At 40.9% G+C, this 25,209-nt stretch overlaps 1 protein-coding gene and 1 long non-coding RNA gene across 15 annotated transcripts in view; one reads left to right on the top strand and one right to left on the bottom strand.

Moving 5' to 3' along the window:
* The window catches only part of TIAM2 (TIAM Rac1 associated GEF 2), a 166,911-nt gene that overhangs the window by 28,252 nt on the left and 113,450 nt on the right, over nucleotides 1–25,209 (bottom strand). For 11 of the 14 annotated variants that reach the window (XM_038131913.1, XM_038131907.1, XM_038131906.1 and 8 more), the window contains 5 exons: nucleotides 25,061–25,165; nucleotides 24,569–24,647; nucleotides 23,602–23,694; nucleotides 22,302–22,562; nucleotides 2,938–3,041 (listed from right to left, as the gene is read on the bottom strand). In XM_038131913.1, the coding sequence (XP_037987841.1) occupies nucleotides 2,938–3,041; nucleotides 22,302–22,562; nucleotides 23,602–23,694; nucleotides 24,569–24,647; nucleotides 25,061–25,165 (642 nt within the window). The other 3 variants (XM_038131919.1, XM_038131920.1, XM_038131921.1) reach the window with 3 other exon arrangements.
* Nucleotides 17,515–23,593, top strand: LOC119699007. Its single transcript, XR_005256325.1, has 3 exons — nucleotides 17,515–17,613; nucleotides 21,789–21,907; nucleotides 22,486–23,593. It is a non-coding gene; the product is annotated as an uncharacterized LOC119699007 (long non-coding RNA).

The following is a 25,209-nucleotide window of genomic DNA, read 5'->3' as shown; positions in this document are numbered from 1 at the left end:
GAACGATACTAGACTCTCTTGCCCTCCTAAATGCATTCACTTCCCAGTCTATTAAAAAAAAAAATTAAAAAAAAATCCATGAATGACTGACTAAATGAAGGCATGTTTGAATGTAGTACACATGCAATAAAAGACTTATTTCTTTGAGATTATTAGGCACTTCTGAAATGCCTCACTGTACTTTCAGTTAAGATGATGCCTAACCTTAGCTTGGTATGAGATCAAGAAAATAGTGAAAAACAGACAAATGAAAATGCTCAAAACAAGAGACATAAAATCCAGAAATCAGACATGCAACCATTAAATCCAAAGCTTTAAGACTGGTTTTTATTTACTTACATGTTACGGGACAAAAATCAAGCAAACTTCAAAGGAGCCTGCTCCCTCAGAGCCAAACAATCACATCTACGGTTGCTGTCAACTGGAAAGTGAGCGTCTCTAGCTGTGTCTCCCCTGAAATAATCCCAAACTGCCTGTTGTTCCAGGCTGTGCTCAGAACCTCTCAGCAGCACCAGCCTCTCCTCCACAGAGCTGTGCTTACAGAGCTCCTCTCCCCCATACTTCTGCAGCATCGCCTACTTGCCTACTGCACTAATGGTGTCCACAGGCGTGGGAGGTCAAGTCAGCACATGCAGGAAACAGAAGGCAAAGGAAAAAAAAAATCTACAACCCCAAATCCAGATGCTACACTTTTCAAGTCTGCACAATTTCCTCAAACTAGCTTTTATTAGCAATAGTTATTGTTCATCTGGTGAGCAGTCCCAAATCACAGATATAAAAACAGAAGTAATTTTAATTCCTGTCATACATAATCACAAAAGCACATACAATACACAGCACCTGAACTTAACTGTTAGGTTTGGGTTTTCTTTACTTCTACATCTATTGGGGATATCAAAAGGGTCAGACAAAAACTCTGACGGTAATAGGCACCCTCCAAAAGAAAGACAGCAATCAATTACAAACCATTTGCAGAAATTATAGAGCTGTCACAGACTTGTTTACAGCTGCAGTCCAACTGCCTCTGATTGCCAGGCTGTTTTCCACCCTTGTACCTACAAAACCAGGACAGCCTCAAATAATTTTTAAAATGACAGTAGCAGACCTGCATGTCAGCTCAAGAAGTGAACTGCAATACAGAATGGGCAATTACTTCAGCAAATCATGCAAAAGCCCTAATAACTGCTGAATATGACAATTTTGAGGCTGGAGGGAGGGCAGGGAGGAGACCTGTCCATTTTTCCCTCTTTTTTTGAGCTTTAATTGCAGCATGTAATTTGGAGCATTGGAGCAAATTTAGTGCATTAAAAGCAGCAACTAGTGTACATCAATTGCTCTCTGTGTATTTAAATAGTCGGAACTCTCCCTAATTTTCTGGCACCTGGTGTATTTGACACAGGCCATCAGGACTGGCTTTGTTCTTTTGCTACAGCAAAGCTGATGTCCCAGAATCTCCTCCCCTCCAGCAGGATAGCAGGTCAGCATTTCTGTCCACACAGTGCATGGGGACGCTGCATAATCTGGGTGAGCAGGGCACCTCAGGGTACTCAGGGAGCCTGGCCTGGTGAAAACAGCCATCAAAACATCCTAAGCCTTGGGGTCACCTCTGCTGTGCTCCCACAAAGATCCCCACCCCTAAAGCCAGGCAGAAATCCTAAAAGAGCAGAGCAGAGAAATCCACAATACTCCTTTCAAAATTTTTTCCTCCTAAGGGGAGAAAATCCAGTTTATTCTTGTCTGGCTGCAAAGACTTTGGGGAAGCATAAGCAATCCTTACACAGGACACAGATCATCTCTGTGGGAATCCCCTTGGGCAGCAGGAGATGGGCTGAGGACCCACAATCCCTGGGCTCCTCCTTATTCCCTAGGGAAAGGGCATAAAATCACCTATGTGATAGTAGGTTATGAAGTAGGTTATGAAGTAATAATAAAGTAAGATTAACAGCTCCTCTCAATAGGTATGGTTAAAGGCACAATGTATCTTCCTATTCCAGTCCTCTGAGTTTTAACATTCTGTCTGATCTCTACGAATTTTTCATACAACCCAGCACAAGACAGTAATATATTCCAGAACCATAAAAACTCTAACGTCATTCCTGTTATGCAAGAGTGCTAACACAAGTGTTATCACAAATTTGCTTGAAGATACAACCAACTCATCAGCAGAATTTAAAAACACATTTCTGTTGTCAGAATGGCAATGCCAGGTAAAATCATGGCCACCAACTCAAAAACACTACCCACACTTGCAGTTGGGAGGTTCTAAACAATATGCACTTCAATTGGACACAGGTTGCAATTTGCCTGATTCAGAGCAAAATGGACAAAGAGCTGCTCTTTGGAGACCAGTGCATGAAGATGGGCACTAATTCTGGGCATTCCTGCCTCAGCCCCAAAGCCCTTGCTGAGGGAAGGAAAACCATTAGTCCAGCAACATCAAATAGAAACTGCAGACACATAAAGGGTCTCCAAATGAGAGAGTAGCAATCACTACCTCTCAAACACTGCACCTCTCCAAGCCTGTAGCCCAGTTTAAAACTACTGACATAGTATTGCTATGGTCACTGTAATATTATCAGTGAGCCTCAGAAAGATCAGCAAAAAGAGAAGACAAACTGAATCAATTAGAAAGCTGTAGCAGCTTTACTGTTCTCTGCAGGAATTGGGTTCAAGCCACATAGAAGAATGAATTTGACAAGTCTCCTCCTGCTTGCCATTTGCCCCATCACACTCCTCCTGCAGATGCAGCAGCTGTGCTGTAGATGCTGACCTGTCAGGGTGACCTCAAGATACTAAAACTCCAAGTACAGCTAATATGCATACAAATCTTTTCAAGCTAATGCCATATGGTAAATTCTTTCCAACAAAATGCAGAGCATTAACACTACAACATTGCCTTTTGGTTCATAAGGATGGTTGTGTCAAGTATTTTCTTACCCTGAAGGGTGGATCAGTCTTCTCCCTGTGTGGCACTTGGTCCAGAGTGCCATCAGTACTGCTCCTTTTCAAACTGGATGTGATGTCAGGCACGTTACTAAAGTCTGCATTGAAATAAAGCACATAAATAAATTAGAGGCTTATAGGACAGAAACAGGAAAAGAATTTGCTCTTACCTGGCTAACACCTTCAGTGTCTAGTACAATGACAACAGCAGGAGAGAATCACAGAATCAATTAGTCTGGAAAAACCTCTGAGACCATTGAGTCCCACCAATGACCTAACACCACCATGTCAACTAGACAAGGATACTAAGTGCCATGTCCAGAAAAAAATACAAAATTTGCTACCATCTCCACCCCTCAGAAAACAATGGGAGAGGTCAAAGCAAGGAGCAACTATGCCTTGAAACTCTGCTTTCCAAACAGCAGCTGGACATGGCAGAGTGTCTGAAACAATGTGCATATCTGATCTACCAAAATAAACGTAACGCTCTTGCTAGCAGCATGCTTTTGAAGGCAGCACTATCTATAATCAGCACATTCTGTGCTGAGACAACCAGCAAAGATTATTAAATGCACTCAGCAGTTCTCCTTGGATGAACACACCATTGTTCAACATGACTTAGTCCTAAATCCTTTAAAGATTTAAGAAGAAAAAGAGAATTTTGCCCCGGAACAAACACCATCATTCATAATACAGACACAATCCCTTCTTCTTTCAAATATTTTACCAATTTTCTTAAGTTTGGAGTCCATCTACACAATAGCTGGCACAATGCAAAAACCAGAGCACTGCCCTGCTCTACTTACTCACAGAATGTAGTTTTCAGTAACATTTATATTTAAACTCAAGAGCTATCCAACAATGCTGACCATTCATTTAAAAATTATATTCTTTCTCTTTATATTTCCTCAATTGGCTGCTGAAAATCTGCAGAGATGTTCACATGGAAATTCTAATTAAAAATCCAAGAAGTGAAGAAGTGATTTTTGATCTGCAGTATTATCAATCCATGTAGCTGAAAATTATAAAGCAACCAACAAATTAAAAAAAAGGACAGAAAAGAAAAGATAAAGGAAAAAGGATTTTTCAGCAGCCTCAGATGCTGAAACAGCAATAAAATAAAGGGAAGGTTAAAGTTTGCTGCTTTGTTTCCTAGCATTTAAGCCTCCAGAGTATAATTCACACCACATTACCACATTTTCCAACTCTTTCTCAACACCTACAAATTCTGGAGATTTATTTTTAAGAGAAAGGTAAGATTCTTATTTAATCGCTAACACCAGCAGCTGAAATGGTAATTAAAACAAATACCACCCATCTTGCAATAATATCATGACAGCTTGCAATAAAGAAATTGGGAAGGGCAACAGAATTTAGCTGCCTGGGTGTTGCTGTTGTCCTGTCAATGCAGAGCAGGACCAGTTCCTCTCAGAGAGAATTTAACAACACGGACTGAAGCAGAGAGGAAAATGGGAATTTTAGGCCCAAAAGAGCACCTTCCAACCCACCCAAAAGAGCACCTTGCAACCCACAAGGTCTGGTAAGACAAAACATGGCTGACAGACTCCAGAAGCAATTCAGAGAAAGACATGCAAATAAGTCAGCACACTGTCAGCTTGGGTTTTTCTATATGTTATTAAGGTGCACAGGTCAAGCTTAGCATCGAGGCTGACATTTTCTGCCCACATGCCAAATACTTGACCACTTCGTCATTTCCCTATCCTTGCAGAAACAAGGTCTCATAGCTTTTCTCCCCTCAGGCTTTTTTACCTTCTGCTCCCAGAGTCAGGTGCTGCTTCTGATATATAACAGCCTGTGTAACATGCAATACCCCAAGAGTTATCACTTGCAGAAAAAAGTTGCATTTTATACAACTCCACTCCAGCCATCCATTGTCTTTCAGACCTTAAGAAAGCATCTGTCTTGTCTATTTACTTTATTATGCTTTTACCTCTCTTCTTCCACCAAGCCTGAATAATTTTCTCCTTCCCTCTGGACTTTTAAAGTAATTTTGAGGCTCTCTTCTGTATATGAGTACACATGAATGCCTATTGACTACCACCACTGTCAACTCCTGGGTAAGCCAACCCCTAAAACTTAAAATTACTTTTAAACACCATTTTCTTCAGGGTAAGGTGATGCCAAGGATATTATTTCCTATTGCTTCCCAGGTGAGCTCTTTTTACTTGCCCTCTGGGTTTTAATGCCCTTCTCCCCTCCCAACAGCATGCACCCAAGCTATATTGCGTGGCATAAAGGATCTAGAGTTTGATCTCAGGTAGATAGCTAGTGAGAAAAAAAAAACCCTGTTTCTCTGATTTTACAAAGTGACCATTAAACATATTCGTCCTTCATGAAGCAGTAAAACTAACTTACAGAAGCAATGAAGAGAGAGCATAAATGTGGGAAGAGGAAAATAGGATAAAACAATCAGCAAACAACAGAAACAGAAGCAATCAGGATAACAACACCCAAAGCAGGCAAATAGAATATTGTATTGCTTTTTTTTCCAGATGACCCCTCTTTTCCTGCCTTTACCCTCATTTTATATTTCCCTTGTAGTGTACAGGACTGTCAGAGCTAGGTCTATAGTCTTGCCCATTTTTATAGCATTTGCTGTTGGCAGAATGAGTTGCTGACGATGGAGAAGCGACAGTAAATGTTATTTTAAATAGCAAAACCTAAAAAAAGTTACACGGAAAGAATCCAAGGTGAAAAAAGATATCCTACTGCATCCTACATTGTATGCAGAACTAACATGGGGAGGCAAGAAAGAAAGGAAGGAAGGATGTATGGGTTGTTGATCAGTTCAGCGTCCATATCCTGTCTCCTCTTCCTTCTTTTGCTGTGGAAGGGGACTTCCTTTGGATCTGCTCCTACAGACTATTCCCAAAAAGCACAGGAGCACCAATATTAGCTGCATAGCTCAACCCCCTCACACCCCCACCATTCCCTCCCCCCCAAAAAAGAGGTAGTATTAGAGAATGGGTAATTGCAAATGCAAAGCTTAAGGACATAAACACAGCAAAAAGTTCAACACTGAAATTCTTTCTGCTTCCAGTGATAAGTACAAGGGGACTAGCAAAGCCAAATCCTACAAAATGTATTTTCCTTAAACATTAAAATTTGGATTTAGCTCTACAATGGAATTCACATTACCAAAGATGTTCACGAATAATAATGTGAAAGTGTTCTCTTACAGGCTGGTTAACCACTACTCTTTCAGGTAAAACTAGCAACAAAACTATATAGAATTTGCACAAGATTAAGAAAGATGCTATCACTGTGCAAGTACAAATTTGTTCCAGTATATATTATTCTGGTTCTTTGCTGGCCATGGGGATGGAAAAGTATGCAGGGAGATATATGTTCCGAAAAATCATTGAAATTCAAGGTCAAACCAGCACTTCCATGCTTTTTTTAATATCATTTTTTAAAAAACCAAAACTCTGATGTTACTAGAATTATGTTTCTCTCTACTTAAAGAAAACATGGACTACTTCACTGAAAACATTGCTTGAGAGGCTTTCCAGCATAGTAAATGGTGAGTGTATCTCGGCTAAATCTGCCCCTACAGCTCCATTACAGTAGTACATTTGATTTATTCTACTGACATACTTGTGATAAAACTGTCTGGAAGAAAGATGGGACTGATAATAATGAGCTAAACAAAACATGGTTTAAATCTTTTAACATAATTTTTCTCTGCTGCAGTACACCTCTGTCCTGTTTACACACACATTCATGCTAGCTGAGTTGAAATGTTTATCACTTCCAGCTGGGATACAGGAACCTCTGAAGCAGGTACTTTTTTGCAGCCTAGCAAACAGGAGCATCTCCAGAAAAGAAAATACTAAGTCAGTGTGGTAGGTTGACCCTGCCTGGACACCAAATGTCTACCAAAGCAGCTCAATCACTCCTCAGCTGAGCAGGGGAGAGAAATATTACGAAAGGGTCATTGGTTGAGATAAGTACAGGGAGAGATCATTCACCAGTCACAGGCAAAACCAACTCAACTTGGAAAAATTAGTTTATTTATTACTAATCAAATCAGAGTAGGATAATGAGAAATAAACCCAAGTCTTAAAAACATCTTCTCCCCACCCCTCTCTTCTTCCCAGACTTAACTTTATTCCCAATTTTCTCTCCCTCCTTCCCCTGAGCAGCACAGGGCATCAGGGAATGGGGGGTTGTGGTCAGTTCATCACACATTGGCTCTTCTGCTCTTTCCTCCTCATGTGGAGGAATCCTCACACTCCTCCCCTGCTCCAGCATGGAGACCCTCTCCTGGAAGACAGTCCTTCTTGAACTTCTCCAGCATGACTCCATCCCATGGACTGCAGTTCTTCACAAACTGCTCCAGAGTGGGTCCCTCACACAGGGTACAGACCTTCTGGAACAAACTGCTCCAGGGTGGATCCCCCACAGGGTCACAAATCTGCCCAGCAAACCTGCTCCAGCATGGGCTTCCCATGGGGTCACAGCCTCCTTCCTGCATTCCTCTGCTCTGGTGCGGGTCTTCCACAGGCTGCAGGAGGATCTCTCTCTGTGGGCTGCAGTGGAACAGCTGCCTCACCATGGTCTGCACCAAGGGCTGCAAGGTCATAGTACATCCCAGCCCTTCCTTCTTCACTGACCTTGGTGTCTGTTTTTCTTGGATATTCTCAGTCCTCCCTCCAGCTGTGATCATGCAGGTTTTTTTCCCCCTTCTTAAATATCTTATCCCCGAGGAGCTACAACCACTGCTGATGGGCTCAGCCTTGGCCAATGGTGAGTCCATACTGGAGCCAACTGGCACTGGGAAGCATCTAAAATTTTCTCACAGAAGCCACACCTGTAGGCCCCTGCTACCAAGACTTTGCAACACAAACCCAATACAATCAGCTTGTTGCAAACAAGAAGCCTAGCAACAGCAAAAAAATGCTAGGATTCCCAGAAAAGCACGGAGGGGAAAAGAGTGCCTCTATGTGAAAAGCTTAAACTACATCACAGGAAATGCATACTGTAAAGAACCACCAACTACTAAGAACACACTCAGCACCTTTAGTTACCAACAGAATCACCAAAGAATGCCATTACTGGCATTATACATGCCATCCTGCAATGTAATGTCTTGCTGGCAGGCAGGTAAGTGACTCAATCATTCAAGAGAAGTTACAGTCTTACTACTAAAAACTGAGAGAAAACATACTTAAGTCGTGTTCCTCACTGCTCAACATTCAATTATAAACAGGCACAGAGCACACAGATGGGACAGTTGGTTTCAAAAACAAACACATGCAGCATATCCAAGAGCTCTGTATGCCTACGGGAATGTTTCTTCCCCTGTTGATGCAGTGACACACGTACAAGTGGTGAATGGGGAAGTTATTCACGTGTTTGTGAGCAGTGAGGTACAATGGAAACTCATCGTCTAGCAGATGTGTGAGACAATAATAATCTCTGCTGCAATCCCAGCCAAGAATCCAAAGGAAATCAACTGGAAAACATCAACATCGACCATCCGGCAATTCATTTGCCATAAAGAAGCCATCAGCAATTGCAAATGTCACTTATCTTTCTTCTTCTGTTTAATTAACAAAGAAGCCTCAATTACTTTCAAGTCATAGATGTTCTTACCAGTTCAGCTGCTCACTGCAAAGGCAAAATCATCATGAGGAGAGAGTAGGAACTGAGGGTCCTGTTTCTTTATTCATAGTTCTCTTTTCATAATGCATCAGAACTTGTTCCATTTCAGACTGCTCTCACTGATTTAAAAAATGCCAAATAACCATCACAAGCATGTCAAGTGTTATCAAATGTCAAGCACTGTGTAGGTGGCGTAACCACCTCTTTTTTCAGACTATGGCAAGAAGGAGTGTTTCCACCTGCCACTCCAAAGACAACGATAAATTGAATAAAAATTCCTTCTACATCTACATGAGAAGACAACACAGAAAAATTAAATGTACTCAGTCTCTCACTCCAAGACAAACTAAGACCAGTGCAGGGCATCATTTTCAGATCAGTGAGGAGCAGCAGCTCTGTGCACTACTTGATAACTATCCTCAGCTGTTGGAGAGAGAGGGCGAGAGAGATGAAGTCAGATGTTTTGTCAGAATCAGGCAAGGGAACTGCACCCAGGTGAGTGGAGATGCTTGATTAACAGTTAGCAGCTGTGACTGGTATCCCTGTGACCTGGTATCCCTGACTTCACCTGGTCCACTTACCACATCAGTAAAACAGAGTCTGATTCTAAAGGCTATGGTAAAACCAGCCCCACGGGCTGGTTTTGAACAAGGCTGAAATATGTCTGTAATCAACAGGGACGAGTAAGGCAGGACAGCAATTAATGATCAGAAAATGGCCATGTCTGAGGTGGGTGCAAGCCATGCTGCACTCAAGCAGCTGAGCAGAGGACTAAACTTTAGTTCTCAACATATAAAACCTGGCATATGAAATTGAAACTTAGGAGCAAAGATATCAATAAATGATTCAACTGATGATGGGGAAAAGAGGATGAGGTTATACAGCTGGTGAATAACATCCAATAGCTATGCCTAAAGAAAGAATGAGAATGCTGGGGTAATCTAACTTTGGAAAATACAGATCTATAACCTATGTAGTAACCTTAGGCTTTCACAATAAATTCAAGGAAAGAAAAATCAGAAATGTGAAGATAAATGAACTATAACATATATACATTATGGGTAAGCAGATTGCGTCAAACTAATCTGACAACCACCTTCAAGAAAATATTTTTTTAAAGACAAAAATACAGGACAAAAATAACCTTCTGGAAACTTAGTTTAAAAAGAAAAAAATAAACAGGAAACTTTTATAATATCCCTGGGGAAATTGTTAGCCAAATGAACAGAATAGGACTTAAAACAAGACAGAACTGGCTAGCAGGTGAGAACAGATTTGTCTGAACTAACTCCTGGGAAAGGCTAGATTGTAAATTTTGTTCATGGTGTGTTTGGACACTAATTTCATTTGATATTTTCATTATTTGTCCCAGCAAAGAAAGTACAATAGTAAGTACTCAAATTAAACACTTGAATCATTCAAAGTTACTACAGAGCATTAATTATGAGCACAACTGAAGATGCATAAAGGAGATGTGGATGACCTTGAAGATGAAGGCACAGTCCTTGAATGAAATCACATGGAAGACAGTTTCAGGGACCTGTAAGAATCATTGCTTCTATAAGCTGGGACTCCTGAGTTGGAAACATGAAAGAAAAATGTGGAAGTGTGGAGAAGGGGTTGACAACATGCAGTTGTGAGCTAGAGCTACTTAAGCAATGGCAAAGGCCAGCAGATACTGATCAGTCATTCCACTGGCCAGGAATATGTCTATGCTGGCAATTAGAAGACTGGTTTTCAACCATCACACAAATAAATTTCTAGAACAGACTTACCTAGGCACAAAGTTGCAAACAATTTATTTTAAAATGGAATAGGATAAATGTATCAATAGGGTTGTCCAAAGCCATAACAAGCAGAGGATTGGACATGCTGAGTCTGGAAATTCCTTCCCATCCTGGGTTTATCTATCATCAGCATAGCACAAATATTACACAAATACATACATAATTCAGCTACACAGGTTAAAATAGCCAGAAGCCTCTGTCTCTTCAATAGAGCACAAGAAATACTTTAAGTTTCATTAATACTGGTGCTTAAAGATCCTGGCAAAGAATGCTTATGACTAAGAGAACATTTATTTCACAAGTGCACATGGGTTATAAGCCCTGACAGTTGTCCTACCCCAGTTTCTTGCTGACTCCAACTCTGATGTTCATTAACAACTCCACTGCAACAAACTGATAATTTTCTTGTTTGTAGTTCTCTGGCACTTGAAAGGGAAAGAGGACTCTCACTTCCTGTCCTCTCTGCTGCAGTTTTTTAATCTGCAGTAGTTAGATGCTGTAGATACAGTGGCACTCAAGCAGTTATGATGGGCTTGGCTTAGTCTGTAAAAGACTGATATCCTGACATCAGATCAGAGCAACTGACAGCATTTTTTAAACACTAGTACTGTCCAGTGATTTCAGACAGATTATGCAAAGCAGCAATAAAGTGGGCATCAATTTACTTCTGAGAACAGTAACATGAATTTTAGCTTGAAAAAAAATAGGATCCACAACTGTAAAGGATTGCAGGAGGTGCAGACTGTCCACTAGGAAAGAATGTATTCAATATTTTCAGTAATTCCCAAATCTTCTAGAAACCACCAATAAAACACAACACAGCTGATCTCTGGCATGTAGGATATTCCACTCCCTGTTACAGAGAGTTTCCATAATCATCTCTATGGTTTATCTGGAAATGAGATATTACACTTGGGTAATAAATTTAAGCCAGGTGTATGGAAAGCTGCATTTTTTCATTGTTGTGCAAATTCCCCAGACTGATCAGTTAATTATGATAAGCTTACAGTTATCATATTCTTCTAGCCAATGTTACTATCAAGAGAAAAGTAAACTTCCAAGTGAAGATAACAAATATTTTCAAAATCCCTGGTGCAAATAATACCAAAGTCTGAGCCAACTCTCACAAAGGAATAAAGCTTTGGTGGTCTTCATATCTTCAGACCTACTGAAAAACAGGGAGTGGTAGGTGAACCATTCCAGCACTGCCTGGAGAAGATAAATATCAGCATAATGAGCTCTAAAAATGCTCCCTCAGAGACCACCACTCATAACTTCAGTTAAACAGTTCAGTCTGGCAGGTAGCATGCATGTGCTTATTTCTTTTGGTTTTATACAACCTAATGTATTTCAGCTTTTCAACAGTATATTTACTTTTGTAATGAAATTGAAAAATAGATCTGTGAGCATTCTTTCTGTATCCTTTTCCTTTCTGAAAAACTTCAAGAAATATCTTTCAAAAAGTAACAGTTGATCCAAAGGAATTTATTGAATGGCTTTCAAAAGACATTTTCACAATCTCTGTTAGAGAAGACATCCAAGTTTCACCAGAGAGATGAAGGGTTCTGGGTTCACTAGTTCAGCTATGAATAACTCTGATTCTTCTTATGTAAGGATAAGTCTTTTCAGTTCTTTGGCTCATGTTATCCCCTGGGATCAGCATGGAAGGGGCACCCACCATTTAGTATATATGACAGAGCCCACACAATCTCTACAGCCCTTTAGATTTTTCTCTAGGTTGCAAAGAACACAATAACTATGGTCAGGAAGAAGAAAAGCAATAGAAGACTCCATGGAAGATTCATTAACTGTCCCACAATGGCCATTTGCATTGGAAAAATTTCTAGTAAAAGTGAGAAGGGTCTAGAAGATGAAGTTTTGGGCATACACATAGATAAGTTTAGTGAAGTGGTGATACAAGAGGTCATGGGAGTTTCTGCTACGTGGTTTCCATCATGAAGGCCCATGTCTGGGCAAACATCAAGAGGTGTTTGGAGACACTCAGACAAAAGCAGGTTTTTTTTCTCTAAACAATCTTTGGCCAGAGAAAGATTATTAGAAATTTGGTGATAAGTCAGATGAAGAAAAATTCAAAGACCATGACACAAGAATGGTCCAGCTCGAATAACAAGTGGAGATCTAATTTCCACCTAGGAAAAGTGGACTGAAAGGTCCTACTTTACCTCATTATTCATCTATTTCCTCTGCATGTCATAGTAGCAAATAAATAAATCAGTTTTTTGCATTCTTACATCCTACTAGTACAAGCCTCAATATACAAAAAATACCTGCTACACACTGAGCTTATTCATGAGGAGTTTTTATGGTCACATTTGATTTCTAGGCTGAAAACTGTCTCTAGGTAACTTCTGCATTAAGAAAACATATTTTTAGGGGAAGGTAGGTAGATTGCAGCCACAGATGAGAAATGCCCATTGAAACCCACCATATTCTCTACCACTTCAAGCTGAAAGCCAAGGTAGGTAGATTGCAGCCACAGATGAGAAATGCCCATTGAAACCCACCATATTCTCTACCACTTCAAGCTGAAAGCCAAAGTAATTTGGTTCACTTTTTTATCTTCATTGAGGTTCTCTATGGATTTAAGCAAGAGACTGAGGTACCATGGACCACAAGTGCAGATCCTTATTTATCTCCAATTAATTGAGTGTTCATGTTAGCTCAATTAATGGAATCTGTGTAAGTTTTTAACTATTACACAGTGCCAGTCCATTTTTTTTCCCCACAGCTGGTACTCACAGTGTTCACTCTAATGCTGGAGTAAACCCAAATGTATTTGCAGGCAGTAATTGTGGTTACTAACTGTACAGTGGTTTACAGCTTTCATGCTGCTTTAACCAACAGTTTAAAAGACAGTGAAACACTAAATTTATTATCAATTCAAAACCACCTTCCTCTTTTCACCTAGGAAATTTTCAAGTTCTTCTGAAAGCCTTTGAACTAACTTCAGACAACAACTAGCTCAAATTCTTATTGCTATATTATCATGACCTGAATCTACTAGCTCTAGTAACTTCAGTCTCTAAAAAACTGAAGGTTAGAAAAACACAAAATTAACTGAATTTAGTAATTCAGAAATTATTAAATCTCTGTAAGATATTTTGGCTATTATCACTTTTTGGTGGTCTGGATATTTTGTAACCTATTTTGAGACTGGCTAGGAGGTATACTCTCAGGTTAGCCTGTAACAAATGACTCCTTGGTGTAGCTGGAAACTCGTTCAGGAATCCTTTCCATATGTTAAAATTTGGAAAGAAAATTAGCATACAGCTGTCATAACATCAGACTTCCTAGACAGGATTCTTAAACACAGAATTACTAGAAGCCTGTCACTAGCTAGAATAATTGTTACCAAACAAGACATGCAATTACAGACCAGCCAAGAAGATTCCCTCCATGGCCCCTTTCATCCATATGTTTTGGCTTCAGGGAGCAAACTATGATGCATCAGAAGGTGCTTTACATGCTTCCCAATGTACAATACAACCTGGCTGCTTCTATTTGCATATGTGATACTGCCTAGACAAAGAGAAATTCTTACTTCTGGCTAGGATCTGAAATGATCAAGCAGGACAAGTCTTACTCCTTTGTTCTCACCCTTCAGTGAGGAAAGTGACACTTCTTTTAACATTCCACATTTGCAAGAATAGAAAAAGGCAGTATGTTCATGCAAATATTCTTGTATCATACAGCTTTCTTAAGACATTTTGGGCAACATGCTGAACAGTGGCTTCACTCCAATCAACCACCTACTTGTACAAGTTTGACTTTCTATAGGTTGCTTTATGCTCTCTTATATTTCTTTTTTTTCTAAATATCTACAGCAACATCCATTTTGATGCTAGAGCAGAGTCCTTTAGATTCCTTTGTTCATTAACAGCTCATGGTGAGGCAAAGTCATTTGACTCATTAGCTAATTCAACAATCAATAGGAAATACAAATTAGCAACACAATAGGAAATAGCTGCCTGCACTTCTGTAGCAATGCCTGATTAGCCCCTGCATCTCAGTGGTTTGTTTCTATACGGTTATTTAACATTCTAAACTTTCTCTGCCCAAGTATCTGCTGGTTGGGCAGCTGTTCAGCCTTTTCAGTTTGAAGTTTAACACTTCACACTGGCTTCTCAGACTATTACCTAAATGCTTTTGTTTCCTAAGCGTGTAATAAATGCCTTCTTCGATACAGTCTCACTGGAGGCCATTGTTAGCCACAGCTCATAAATCACCCTTCTATTCCAGTTCAACAGCTGGAGATGCGTGCCTGCATTGCGGAGGAGGAAGACACAGCTGAGCCCAAGCTGGCTCCTCCACGCCACCATCTTCTCTAAGTCAGCAAAGGCTGCAACCCACTGCTGCCATTAGGTCTTCCAGGCTACAGCTGCTGGACATGCAGGGGTGCTGTCGGGGTCTCTCTTCTTGTTTTTGCTGCTTCTGCAGGACTGCTGACATGGGAAGCTTTGGTTGCCCTCAGAGGTCACTTGCACTGAGGAGAGCTGGAAAGCAAATGGAGCTAGCCCAGTCCAGGTTCCAAGTGTACCACCTTAGCGGTACATTTTCTTCTCCATCTCAGATTTATAGGCACAAAAGTAATGAAAACAGAAAGGAAAAAGGAGAGGAAAAGATACTTACCTAATAGTTTAGCAAGAGTTTGTGGCTAGCTTAGACAGTTTTTATCATTACTCAACCTACCTTACTTCTGTGAAACACAGAACATCTGCCGTTTGATGTGTTTTAAATCATGCCTACGACACTAGTCTATATGTGGATGTCTCTAACTTTATCATAATTAATAAACCTCCTTGCTATCCATATTGTCACTCTACAGAATTTAGTAGGAAGGGCAATATGATGATTTATGCCTACATATCACTGAGCCAGAAGGTGCAGCTATACAGGGTTTAATGAATTTTACACCAGGAAAAAAAAACCTAACAATTTGGCCCACTGACTTCACAGGGATTAAATCATAGCAGCATTTAGCAAAACAGAACAGAATGCTCTTCCAGTAGGAAAGCACAACGAAGTGCATTTTATAGCATAAGCAATTTTTTAATTTGGTGCACACACATCTAGCAGAAAGACAACAGGACAGTTTGTCAAGTGCCAGCAAGAGCTCATTAAAGTGCCACTCTTGGGAAACACTTGTATTGCAAAATATGCAGTAGGCAACAAGTGCACCAATGGATCCAGCTTCTGAAGAGACAAATGCTTTCTTCTGAATTGATCCCTACACTGCTACAGTCCCAGGAATTGTCACAGGTCAGACCTAGTCTTTTCCCAGCGATTCACAAGAGTGCAGGACGAAGACACTTGTGTTCACAGTGCACAAACACCATGGAGCAGGAGCCAGCCCATCCCAGCTGTCCAAGACTACTGTCAACACACAGCCCGCCCCTTGCACTTGCTCTGACGAGCATGTCCTATCACATCTTTGAGGTTTCCCACTGAATTGGGTAATAAGTAAGGAAAAGAAAGCCCAGCAGAGTCATCCATCTTCAGGCAGATAAGCAGTCATGCTGCATAGACAGCTACATGCCTGTGTTACAGAAAGACTTTCCTATTACATGGCCTCACAACACAAAAAACCGTCATATACCTGGTATTAGATCCACCAGGCAAGAGGGAGCAATGTGTGCAGATCTGCACAACTAACAAATATCAGGGCCCATTATCTAACAGGACTGTGGGTATCCTTGGGACTTGAGAAGCTAGGAAGAATATTCAGCTCTTCTGAGCTCAAAAGAATTTTCTGTGAAAGAATAAAACCAGATGTCTTTGAAATCTCACACACAAAGCACAGGGAAGGAGATGCCCTATAGCACAACAAAGAGAATTTATATGTTGAAACAGCATCTAGGTAAACAAACAGGACCTGATTTGGGCAGAACTAAAAGTAGAAGTAATTTTAGAAATGCTTTTCAGTAAAGTTTTAGTTCTACTTCAGTTTATAAAATGCTTTCAGCAACACATTAAAGACATTTACAAAAAACTATGGGCAGACAGCAAGAAGTAGAGTGGTCTGAGCCAGTGGTCCAGGCACAGCCCCCAGCTGTTGGAGCTAGAGGCCACCAAAGTGTCAACATCCTCCTAACTTTATGTCTTCTGTTAAGACAGACACACAGGTCTTTCTGATATTCAGGGTAGGTTGGGGCTGAAAGAGCATGTACAGGGTGCTATGTGGAAAGGTGTGCACAGCAACATGCAGAGAGACAGCTGGCAGTAGAACCAACCTCTGCCTTCCTTGTCCTCCCTTAACTCAGTGGTATCTGACAAAGCTGAAAGCAGCAAAGTTTTCTGGAGAAGCAGTGAGTTGTAATTACACTTTACAGAGGCATCTAGAACACCTAGCAAAGTGCATTTGAAACAGGAAGTACTTTGGAATTGAATCCAAATCAGTTGTTATTATTAAGGTCATTTTTTTAATAATTTAGTCATACAAAAATTAAACTTGTGGCCAACTGATGTGCTTTGGTTCTGTGGGTGCTTACTAAGATTAAAATCAGATGCTGCACATGTCTTGGTGAACAGAAGATCCACTTTCCATGTGAGGATTCAAACCACTGATCCTCCTCCTGAAGCACTGACACTTTGCAAAAATATCTCAATGTTTAGCAGATCAGTAACAAAAACATAATTGCTCCTCTGCAGCACACAGCCCAGCCATTTGTCAAAAAGCACGAAGCCTGACTTTCTCCCTCCCTGACTCCAGCCGTGCCTTTCACAGCACAAAATAGCTTCAGCAGGAGTGAGTCAAACCACCATGTCCCAGACTACACTGCTGCGCAGGCATTAGTGCAAGAGGAAGGAAAGCAAAGGGCAAAACCCTTGTTCCAAAGTGGCTAGAGTGGTGTTCTGTGGGCAGCTCAACTGAAAGACAACCTTCTGCCTCTGAGAGTAGCTGTCCTTGCAGCCAGCTCTCCCCTGGCGCCTGCCTGCTCCCCGCTCGTCCTCCTCCTCCTTACCTGGCTCTGGCCCTTGTCAGAACTCTGCACCCATCAGTTCAACTCCCTGAGTGTGCGGGGGCAGGGGAGAAAGATTTCTCCTTGATCAGCTGCAGGGGCTGCAGCAAGTGCTGCTGCCAGCACAGGGGTGGGAGGAGTGCTATGGGGCTAGAGGAAGAGGAGGAGGAGCAAGCCTCCTCCTTGTCAGCAGCACCCGAGGTTTCTTCACTGCTCCTGCGACTACACTTCTAGAAAGACCCCAGACCCTGCACAGAAGGTCTGCTACCCCACAGGTGAGGAGTACAACATGGAGCACAGGAACAATATGTCCATTTATTTTTTACTTTTTAATTTTCTTCTTTCTTTTTTTTTTAAGTGGTTTCTTTTCCATTTAACTTTCTAACCCTCAGAGAGATGAAAGTGTTTCATCATGGAAACTTGTTAAAGCATTTCCAACCTTCCATCCCCACTTTTTTTTTTCTTTTTAATCATAGAGCTCTATTTACAAATTAGGGTTGATTTTAACAGTGTCAGCTAACCAAAAACAACAGCTTTTTTTGGCAAAAGCACACTTTCTGAGGAAAAAGAAAAATTGCTCAACTCTGACAGTAACTAACAGTCTGCAAACAATTTTCACACCTACTTATGCTTCTACCTCCTGCCTCATAACATAGATATGGTATATCTATAGATATACCATAAACCCACACAGCAATGCCCTAAATATAGCTTTCAATTCTTGTACCTTCTCTGTTGTTTTTTTCCTTAAATATCCATGCCATCGTAATGTAAAATGAGGCACTTTTTCCTTTTTTTTTTTTTTTTTTTTTCTCCACAGCTGTAAGAACTTCATTCCAATTTCCTCATTTTTTAATTCTACCTAAATATTTCTTTAGGTTTCTTGGCACTGGGGCTTGGAGCAAATTTAGTTGCTCCACATTTATGAGTGCATAAGTATTTCATCTCATTTCTTTTCCAGGATAAGCTTATTACTCGCCAAGCAGCTAAGCAGCAGTAACATAGTGGTGCCATGTGGGAGATCAAATGATACAACCACAGCAGGTCCAAAATACAGCTACAAGGGTGTATAACAATCTCTTGGAGAAAATGAATCACTCTCACCAAAAATTCCCTGGGAATAATTTTCAGGAGTGGCAGAATTAGTGGCTTTGGAGAAAGTCAATCACTTCCCTTCTGTACAGTAAAAGTTGCCATGGTTTGCCACAAGGTATAATTGGGTATCCTCAACACAGCAGGATACGTAGGAAAAGGCATTCATCAGAGTTACAACAAACAGTAACAAAACCGTTAACAAATGTGCACAAACCATTACTGTCCAAGTTATATGAAGCCAGTGATTTTAAGTAAGTTCTGTTTTGCTTTCACATGGTGGTCATCACCAACCACTAGGCAGGGCATTACTGTGTGACTCAGTGCTGAAAATTTCCATTTTCTAAGCACTTTGTTAATTTTAGCTCATTAATCCTCATAGCACTCTAGAAAGACAGGGTTAATTTCTAAAAACAGGGAAGCAACAGCAGAAGCATTGAGATTTTTTTAACTCCTGATATGTACCTTCAGCCAAATTGAGCTTGATTTTTTAAAAAGGTCCCCTCTTCCAGCACTAACGGACTTTCAAAGGTGCTACTTCAGAAGAACAGACTCAATATGGACAAGCAAATGTTAGGAATTATTTTTGAAAACTGTGGTCTTAACAGTGACTCATTCAACTCTACCCAAGCAGAACAGTATTAAACAGGACAACCAGGGGACAGGTTTAGGAAAAGCATAGTTTAGAAAAGCTAACACAGGTTTAGGAAAGCCATGTCCTGCTTGAACAACCTGACCTCCTTTAATGACAAGATGACCCAACCAGTGGATGAGGGAAAGGCTGTGGACATAGCCAACCTGGCTTTCAGTAAAGCCTTTGATACAGTCTCCCACAGAATTTGCCCGGAGGAACTGCCAGCCCATGGCTTGGACAAGTGCACTCTTCACTAGGTTAAAGTCTGGCTGGATGGCTGTGCCCAGACAGTGGTGGTGAATTGGAGTTACATCCAGCTGTAGGCCAGTCACGGGTGGTGTTACTCTGGGCTCAGTGCCGGGGCCAGTCCTGTTTAATGATCTGGACACGGGGATGAAATGCCCCCTCAGTCAGTTTCCAGGTGACACCAAACTGGATTGGAGCATTGATCTGCTGGAGGGCAGGAAGACTCTGCAGGGGGCTGAGGCCAGTGGTACGAGGTTCAACAAGGCCAGGTGTCAGGTCTTGTCCTTGGATCACAACAGTCCCAGGCAGGGCTACAGGCTGGGGAAGAGTGTCTGGAAAGTGGCCTGGCAGAAAAGGACCTGGGGGTGCTGGTCAGCAGCTGGACATGAGCCAGCTGTGCCCAGGTGGCCAAGAAGGCCGATGGCATCCTGGCCTGGATCAGCAATGGTGTGGCCAGCAGGACCAGGGCAGGCATTGTCCCCCTGTACTCGGCACTGGTGAGGCTGCACCTCGAATCCTGTGATCAGTTCTGGGCCCCTCACTGCAGGAAGGACACTGAGGGGCTGGAGCATGTCCAGAGAAGGGCAGCAGAGCTGGGGAAGGGTCTGGAGAGTGAGTCATATGAAGAATGGCTGAGGAGCTGGGGGTGTTTAGCCTGGAGAAAAGAAGCCCCAGAGGAGACTTCGTTGTTCTCTACTACTCCCTGAAAGGAGGGTGTAGCCGGAGGGGGGGGGGGGTTGTCCTCTTCTCCCAGAGAGCAAGTAACAGGACAAGAGGAAATGGCCTCAAGCTGCAGGAAGGAATGTTCAGGTCTGACATCAGGAAGTATTTCTCCACTGAAAAGGCAGTTGGTTAAGCATTGGAACGGGATGCACAGGGATGATGTGGTGGAGTCACTATCCCCAGTAGTGTTCAATGAACAGCAGGATGTGGCACAATGCTGTGGTTTGGTTGACATGGCAGCATTTGGTCAAACATTGGATTTGATGACCTTTAAGGTGTTTTCAACCTTAATGATTTTATGAATTTCCTAAAGATTGGATATGAATTTAAGAGTCCTTGGCATCCAAATCCCTGCTTGGATCATTAAATATCCCCTCCACTAATCTAAAATCTTATTCAATTCCTGAGTAACAGGACACAGAACAGTTAAACCCTTTATGATTATCTATTAATTCAAAGTAATGCCATTTTCTTCTGTTTCCATTTGAACTGCTCAGGTAATCAGACACTAAGCACTGAATTCAATTAACATAAAAGTTCTTCTCACGAAGCTTAATTTGGAACTATTTGTTCCCTTTCAGAATAAAATAAATCTTCCTTAACTGCTTTTAAGCAGAAAAGCAAATATACTATGTCCCTTTATCCACTAGTGCTTAAAGTATAATACACACTACAGTAATTTCCTATTATAATGGAATATTTGCACAGGTTGCAAATTTATCCCTGAGGAATGAGGAATCTAGTGAATGGACACATACATTTATTACACTGAATACTCGAGGTAATGCTGGCCTATGATATCAAGCCGACAAGCTTGATGATAGCCCTGATATAATTATGTAATTAATTAGCTCTATCATAATTTTTGGTTTATGACACTAACTTTTATGTGCCACTACTCAATTTAATGGCATTTTAAATTGAAATAAGGCCCCTGAGAGAGATGCTACTTACTGAATCACAAATCTTGTATTCAGATTTCTTTTAATTTCAAAAGATGACCTAATAAAATTGCTTTATAATTAAATCCACTCTAACAATTTCTCCTATGTGATTCTTTCTCTTCTCCCATTTTTAATTACGAAAAAAATTCCAATCAGAAAACACTTGCCATCGTAATTATATGCAAAAATCAGCGATCTCTTTTTGTATCTCTTGCTGCTCCCTTCACACAGCACTGCATCCTGGCTAGCTTTCCTGCAGAATTTTACTAGCACCCTCCAGAGTCATAGCGACGAAACTGCACCTTTTACACTGAAAATCTCGTTAAATTTCCTTCTACCTTGTTTGAAAAATAGTCAAGGCGTGGGACGAAAGGGGAGCAAAGCCCCACGTACTTTCTATTTCAGACAGACATTCACAAGTGTTCTGGTATCACAAGATGTGGTTCTCCACACTGAAGTAACATGAGATAAAGGAAGGGAAGGGAAGGGAGTCCGCGGCTCGCCTCCACCCCCAGTGGCAGAGCCCCTCTATGTGCCACCTCCTATTTCCAGCTGAAAAGGCAATCCAGCAGTGGGCATTGGCACCTCCTTGGGGCTGGGGGGCTGTGATGTCATCCAGGAGCACTTCTTACCATGTAGGCACCTTCCCTGCCTGGTTCTCCTCACATGGCAACCCACGAGGATCTCACCCTAACACAGCACTGTTAGGATTCATCCTCCTCCCAGTGCTTAAAACAGTGGCATTTTTTTATTGAGTATGGAATGGGAGCAGGCAGAAGCAGAACAATCCCCATAAAAGCTCTTTTCACAGGCTTCATTCTACACAATGGCTGCTGTACCCAACAGGAGCACCATATCACCGGATGGCAGCAGAGCTCAAAGACTCCTGTCTGAGGTGATGATGACTACTGCATTGAAGATACCCTTAATGTAAGTGGTACTTTGCCACACAGAAAGCATATCAAACACAGAACAACACTCTGCTTCTGAAAGCCATCACATCAGTTCAACCACTGATGCCTGGGAAATGGATGTGTTGGAGATACTCGAGATGACACAGAACAGTTAAGAGAACACTTGATAATACTGGATGGTAAAGACAAACAGATTAAAATATTATCATTTCCCTGCAGACATAATCATATTCTGTTCCATTTCTGCTCCCTAAAAAATAATAACAGACAGATATTGAGCACAAATGGAACTTAAACAGTTTGTACTTGTGTTTTTAAGGCAAGCACACAGTATTAATCATGACTGAGTTTTAAAAAACAGTGATATTTAAAGTGAGGTGGAAGTAATAGTAATATTGTCTATTTCTTACCATTTGCTGTGTTCTTTTTGAAGTTATCCAGAAACTCTTCCAGGAGCTGTGACTGGTTTGGAGGGGGCAACAAACTCTTTGGGTCCCTGGAAATGTCACCATCTGACCAGGACACACATAAGGGTTGCTGGGTACCACAATGGCTCGTTCTCACTGTAAGCATTACACTTCTCTCTGAAAACAGTAACTCCATCTGCCTGAGATCAAGATCAGACACAGCCTCTCCATTTATGCTCAGGATTTCATTGCCTACTCGGAGCCCTGGCAGCATGTGAAAGCAAAGAAAGAAAAAAAAAAGGTAATATAATATAAAAAGGGTCACAACTCAAACCTTATGCTGGCTCCCCTTTTATCTTTTTGCTTTGAATTCAAATAGCCTCATCCTACCAGAAGTCCATTAGAACCAATGGGAGCTTTATTTGTGCTGTAATTATACAGACTGACCTCATGCTTGCTTACTTCGATAGGTGCTACTCACAGTACAGCAATCAAGTTGGTTTTGTTTAAAGATGCTACAGAATTGGGTGAGTGGGAGAGCAGCACAGCTTTCAAGAAGATTAGAATAGAGGCACCTCTCACAACCAGATACCATCACTATACAGCACCATAACACATATTTCATCAGCTGTGAAGAATAAGTCATACAGATCAAATTATTCATGTAAAGCTTCAGCAACTAAAGATGGAGGTTTTTATCAGCTTTTATATACATCTAACCAGTAGCAAGTGCTGTCTTACTAAGTCAGCAAAACCAATCAGATATTACCATCAGGTAGCAAATTTAGATCTCTGTCTCCATTTCTCTGGGGCTATTTTTCAGATAGCAGAACCCACGTGATGCCCACATGTGCTGATAAAGAGAGGCACAGTTTCTGGGCAGCGCAGTGGAAAAGTGCTCACAGAAATGTATGCAGAAAACTGCTCTGGGGAGGAAGGCTTTTTGCCAGCAAAAGTGGAAGCAATGGGTCATAGAAACTGATCAAGCCCATGAAGTTCCCTAGTGCGAGATGAACTCTTTCTACTGCCTGTTCCTCTGTGCAAAAGCACTCAGCTGGATGGCTGCACACAGACTTTGTCTCCAAGGGTGAATAAGAACTGTCCCCACTACACTGAAAGGATAATTCAGTTACTCTGTATACACTATTTTTCCTACTATTACATACTTTCCATGGTCTTCAGGAAAGAAAACTGTGAATAGTAAAAGCCAAGAAATATTTGAGACCGCATTACTAAAGCTCTTTCAAGTTTTTGGATGAAAAAAAGATAATGAATAGTTTTAAACACAAACAGGATACAATACCTTCCTTGTATGCCAGTCCATCGGGGAGAACATCACTTACAAAGATATGAGTGAGATGTTCATTCTCAGCAACTTGGGCTGTGACAGCAAAGCCTGAAGTAAAAGATGTTTAAATCAAATAAACCTTCTGGGGAACATTTCCCTTTTAGTTCCTGTATTTAGTAGACTTTGCATGAGAAGGAAGATACTTCTCCTGAGAACATACCATAGAGCATATAGAAATTATCACATGGTTACCCAGTCATTGTAAGACCTGTTAAAATTAGTAAGACTTTTCAACTCCCAGAAAATGCCATGCTCTGATGAAAAAAAAAAAGTTTCAAAAGAAGTATTTTCTACCTCAGCTCCATGACATTTCCATAACACAGCAGTCCATCTTTACAGTAAGAGCTCTGCAGAGTGTCCATCAGACATAGAGGTGTATTAAACAATTCCAAAAAGTGGAAACCCAAACTATAAAGCAACAAACTACACTAGACTAATGAGTGGGAAAGGCCAGAAAAATAATAATTTAAAACTGGTTTGCCACTAAAGCACAGCATAAAGCTGCCTTACAAAGGTATCCTTGCAAGGTATGTAATTATCCCTAGGTATAACTACCTCCCATGGACAAAAAGCCTGTCAGAATTAGTTCCAAAGTATACTTAAAATGGTAGACCTTTACCTGTGCCTAATTGAGAGCACTTATATTAGTCCTGGCAAAGGACATTCATATTTCTGACAAGCCCATGCTTCAATTATTTGGCCACTGTAGGAAAATTAGAAAGTGGACCCTTCCAAAACATAAGAAATGCACTTGGCAGTGTAAAGCAATCAGTTTGGGTCTTTGTTATAATGCCTCGAGTTCTTTGCAGACTCATACTTTGAGCTATCAAGGATGGCTCTGTCTGCTCTCAGAAACTAAAAAGTGCTGAAGAGAGAAAGTAAGCAATGAGAAGAATAAAAAGAAGAATTCGTGAGAGCTTACCATAATCACTTATGTTTTCAGTCTTTGTAAGATGAACATGATAAACATTCAATGGACAAATTTCTATTTCATCATATACCTGTTAGAAAAGAACAGTAGCAGAAGTCATCAAATTATGAAAATGCAAGCATCAAACCCCAGATACAGCATGGGAAACAAGTACAAAATTCTTTGCATCAAGACTTGCTGTCTTTACATAGAGAACTGTGTTACTTTGTAAGCATCACTGCTATTAGTGGGACTAAAGTTAAAGACCAAAAACCCACCCTGCAGTACAAGCTGACACTTTACTTTTGTACTAAAAGCTTCATTCAAATCTTCAAACATTTCTTGAAAAAGGTGTTTGCAGTGGCTAGCTACTCAAAACTGTGAACTAAAATGCAGTCCCAGAACAGTTTTAAAACCTTATTTTAGATCTAAATTTCACATATTTGTAGGTGATAACTACAGCTACAGACATCAGAAACTTCATCTAAAAGGAGTTACACTTTCCTGGTCTATTATGTATTCATATGGTTCAGGAGCACAATACTCAGTGTTTTCATCAACCAGTCTTCTGAGTTGTAGGCCATAGTGTCTTGGCTCCAGCTGTTTCATCTAAAGAAGAAAAAGAATGGAGTTTGGAATTCATTATTTATTTC

The sequence above is a fragment of the Motacilla alba genome, chromosome 3 (assembly GCF_015832195.1).
Source record: "Motacilla alba alba isolate MOTALB_02 chromosome 3, Motacilla_alba_V1.0_pri, whole genome shotgun sequence".
NCBI lineage: Eukaryota > Metazoa > Chordata > Aves > Passeriformes > Motacillidae > Motacilla > Motacilla alba.
The sequence above is the reverse complement of the archived record's forward strand: the minus strand, read 5'-3'. Positions and strand labels throughout refer to the sequence as shown.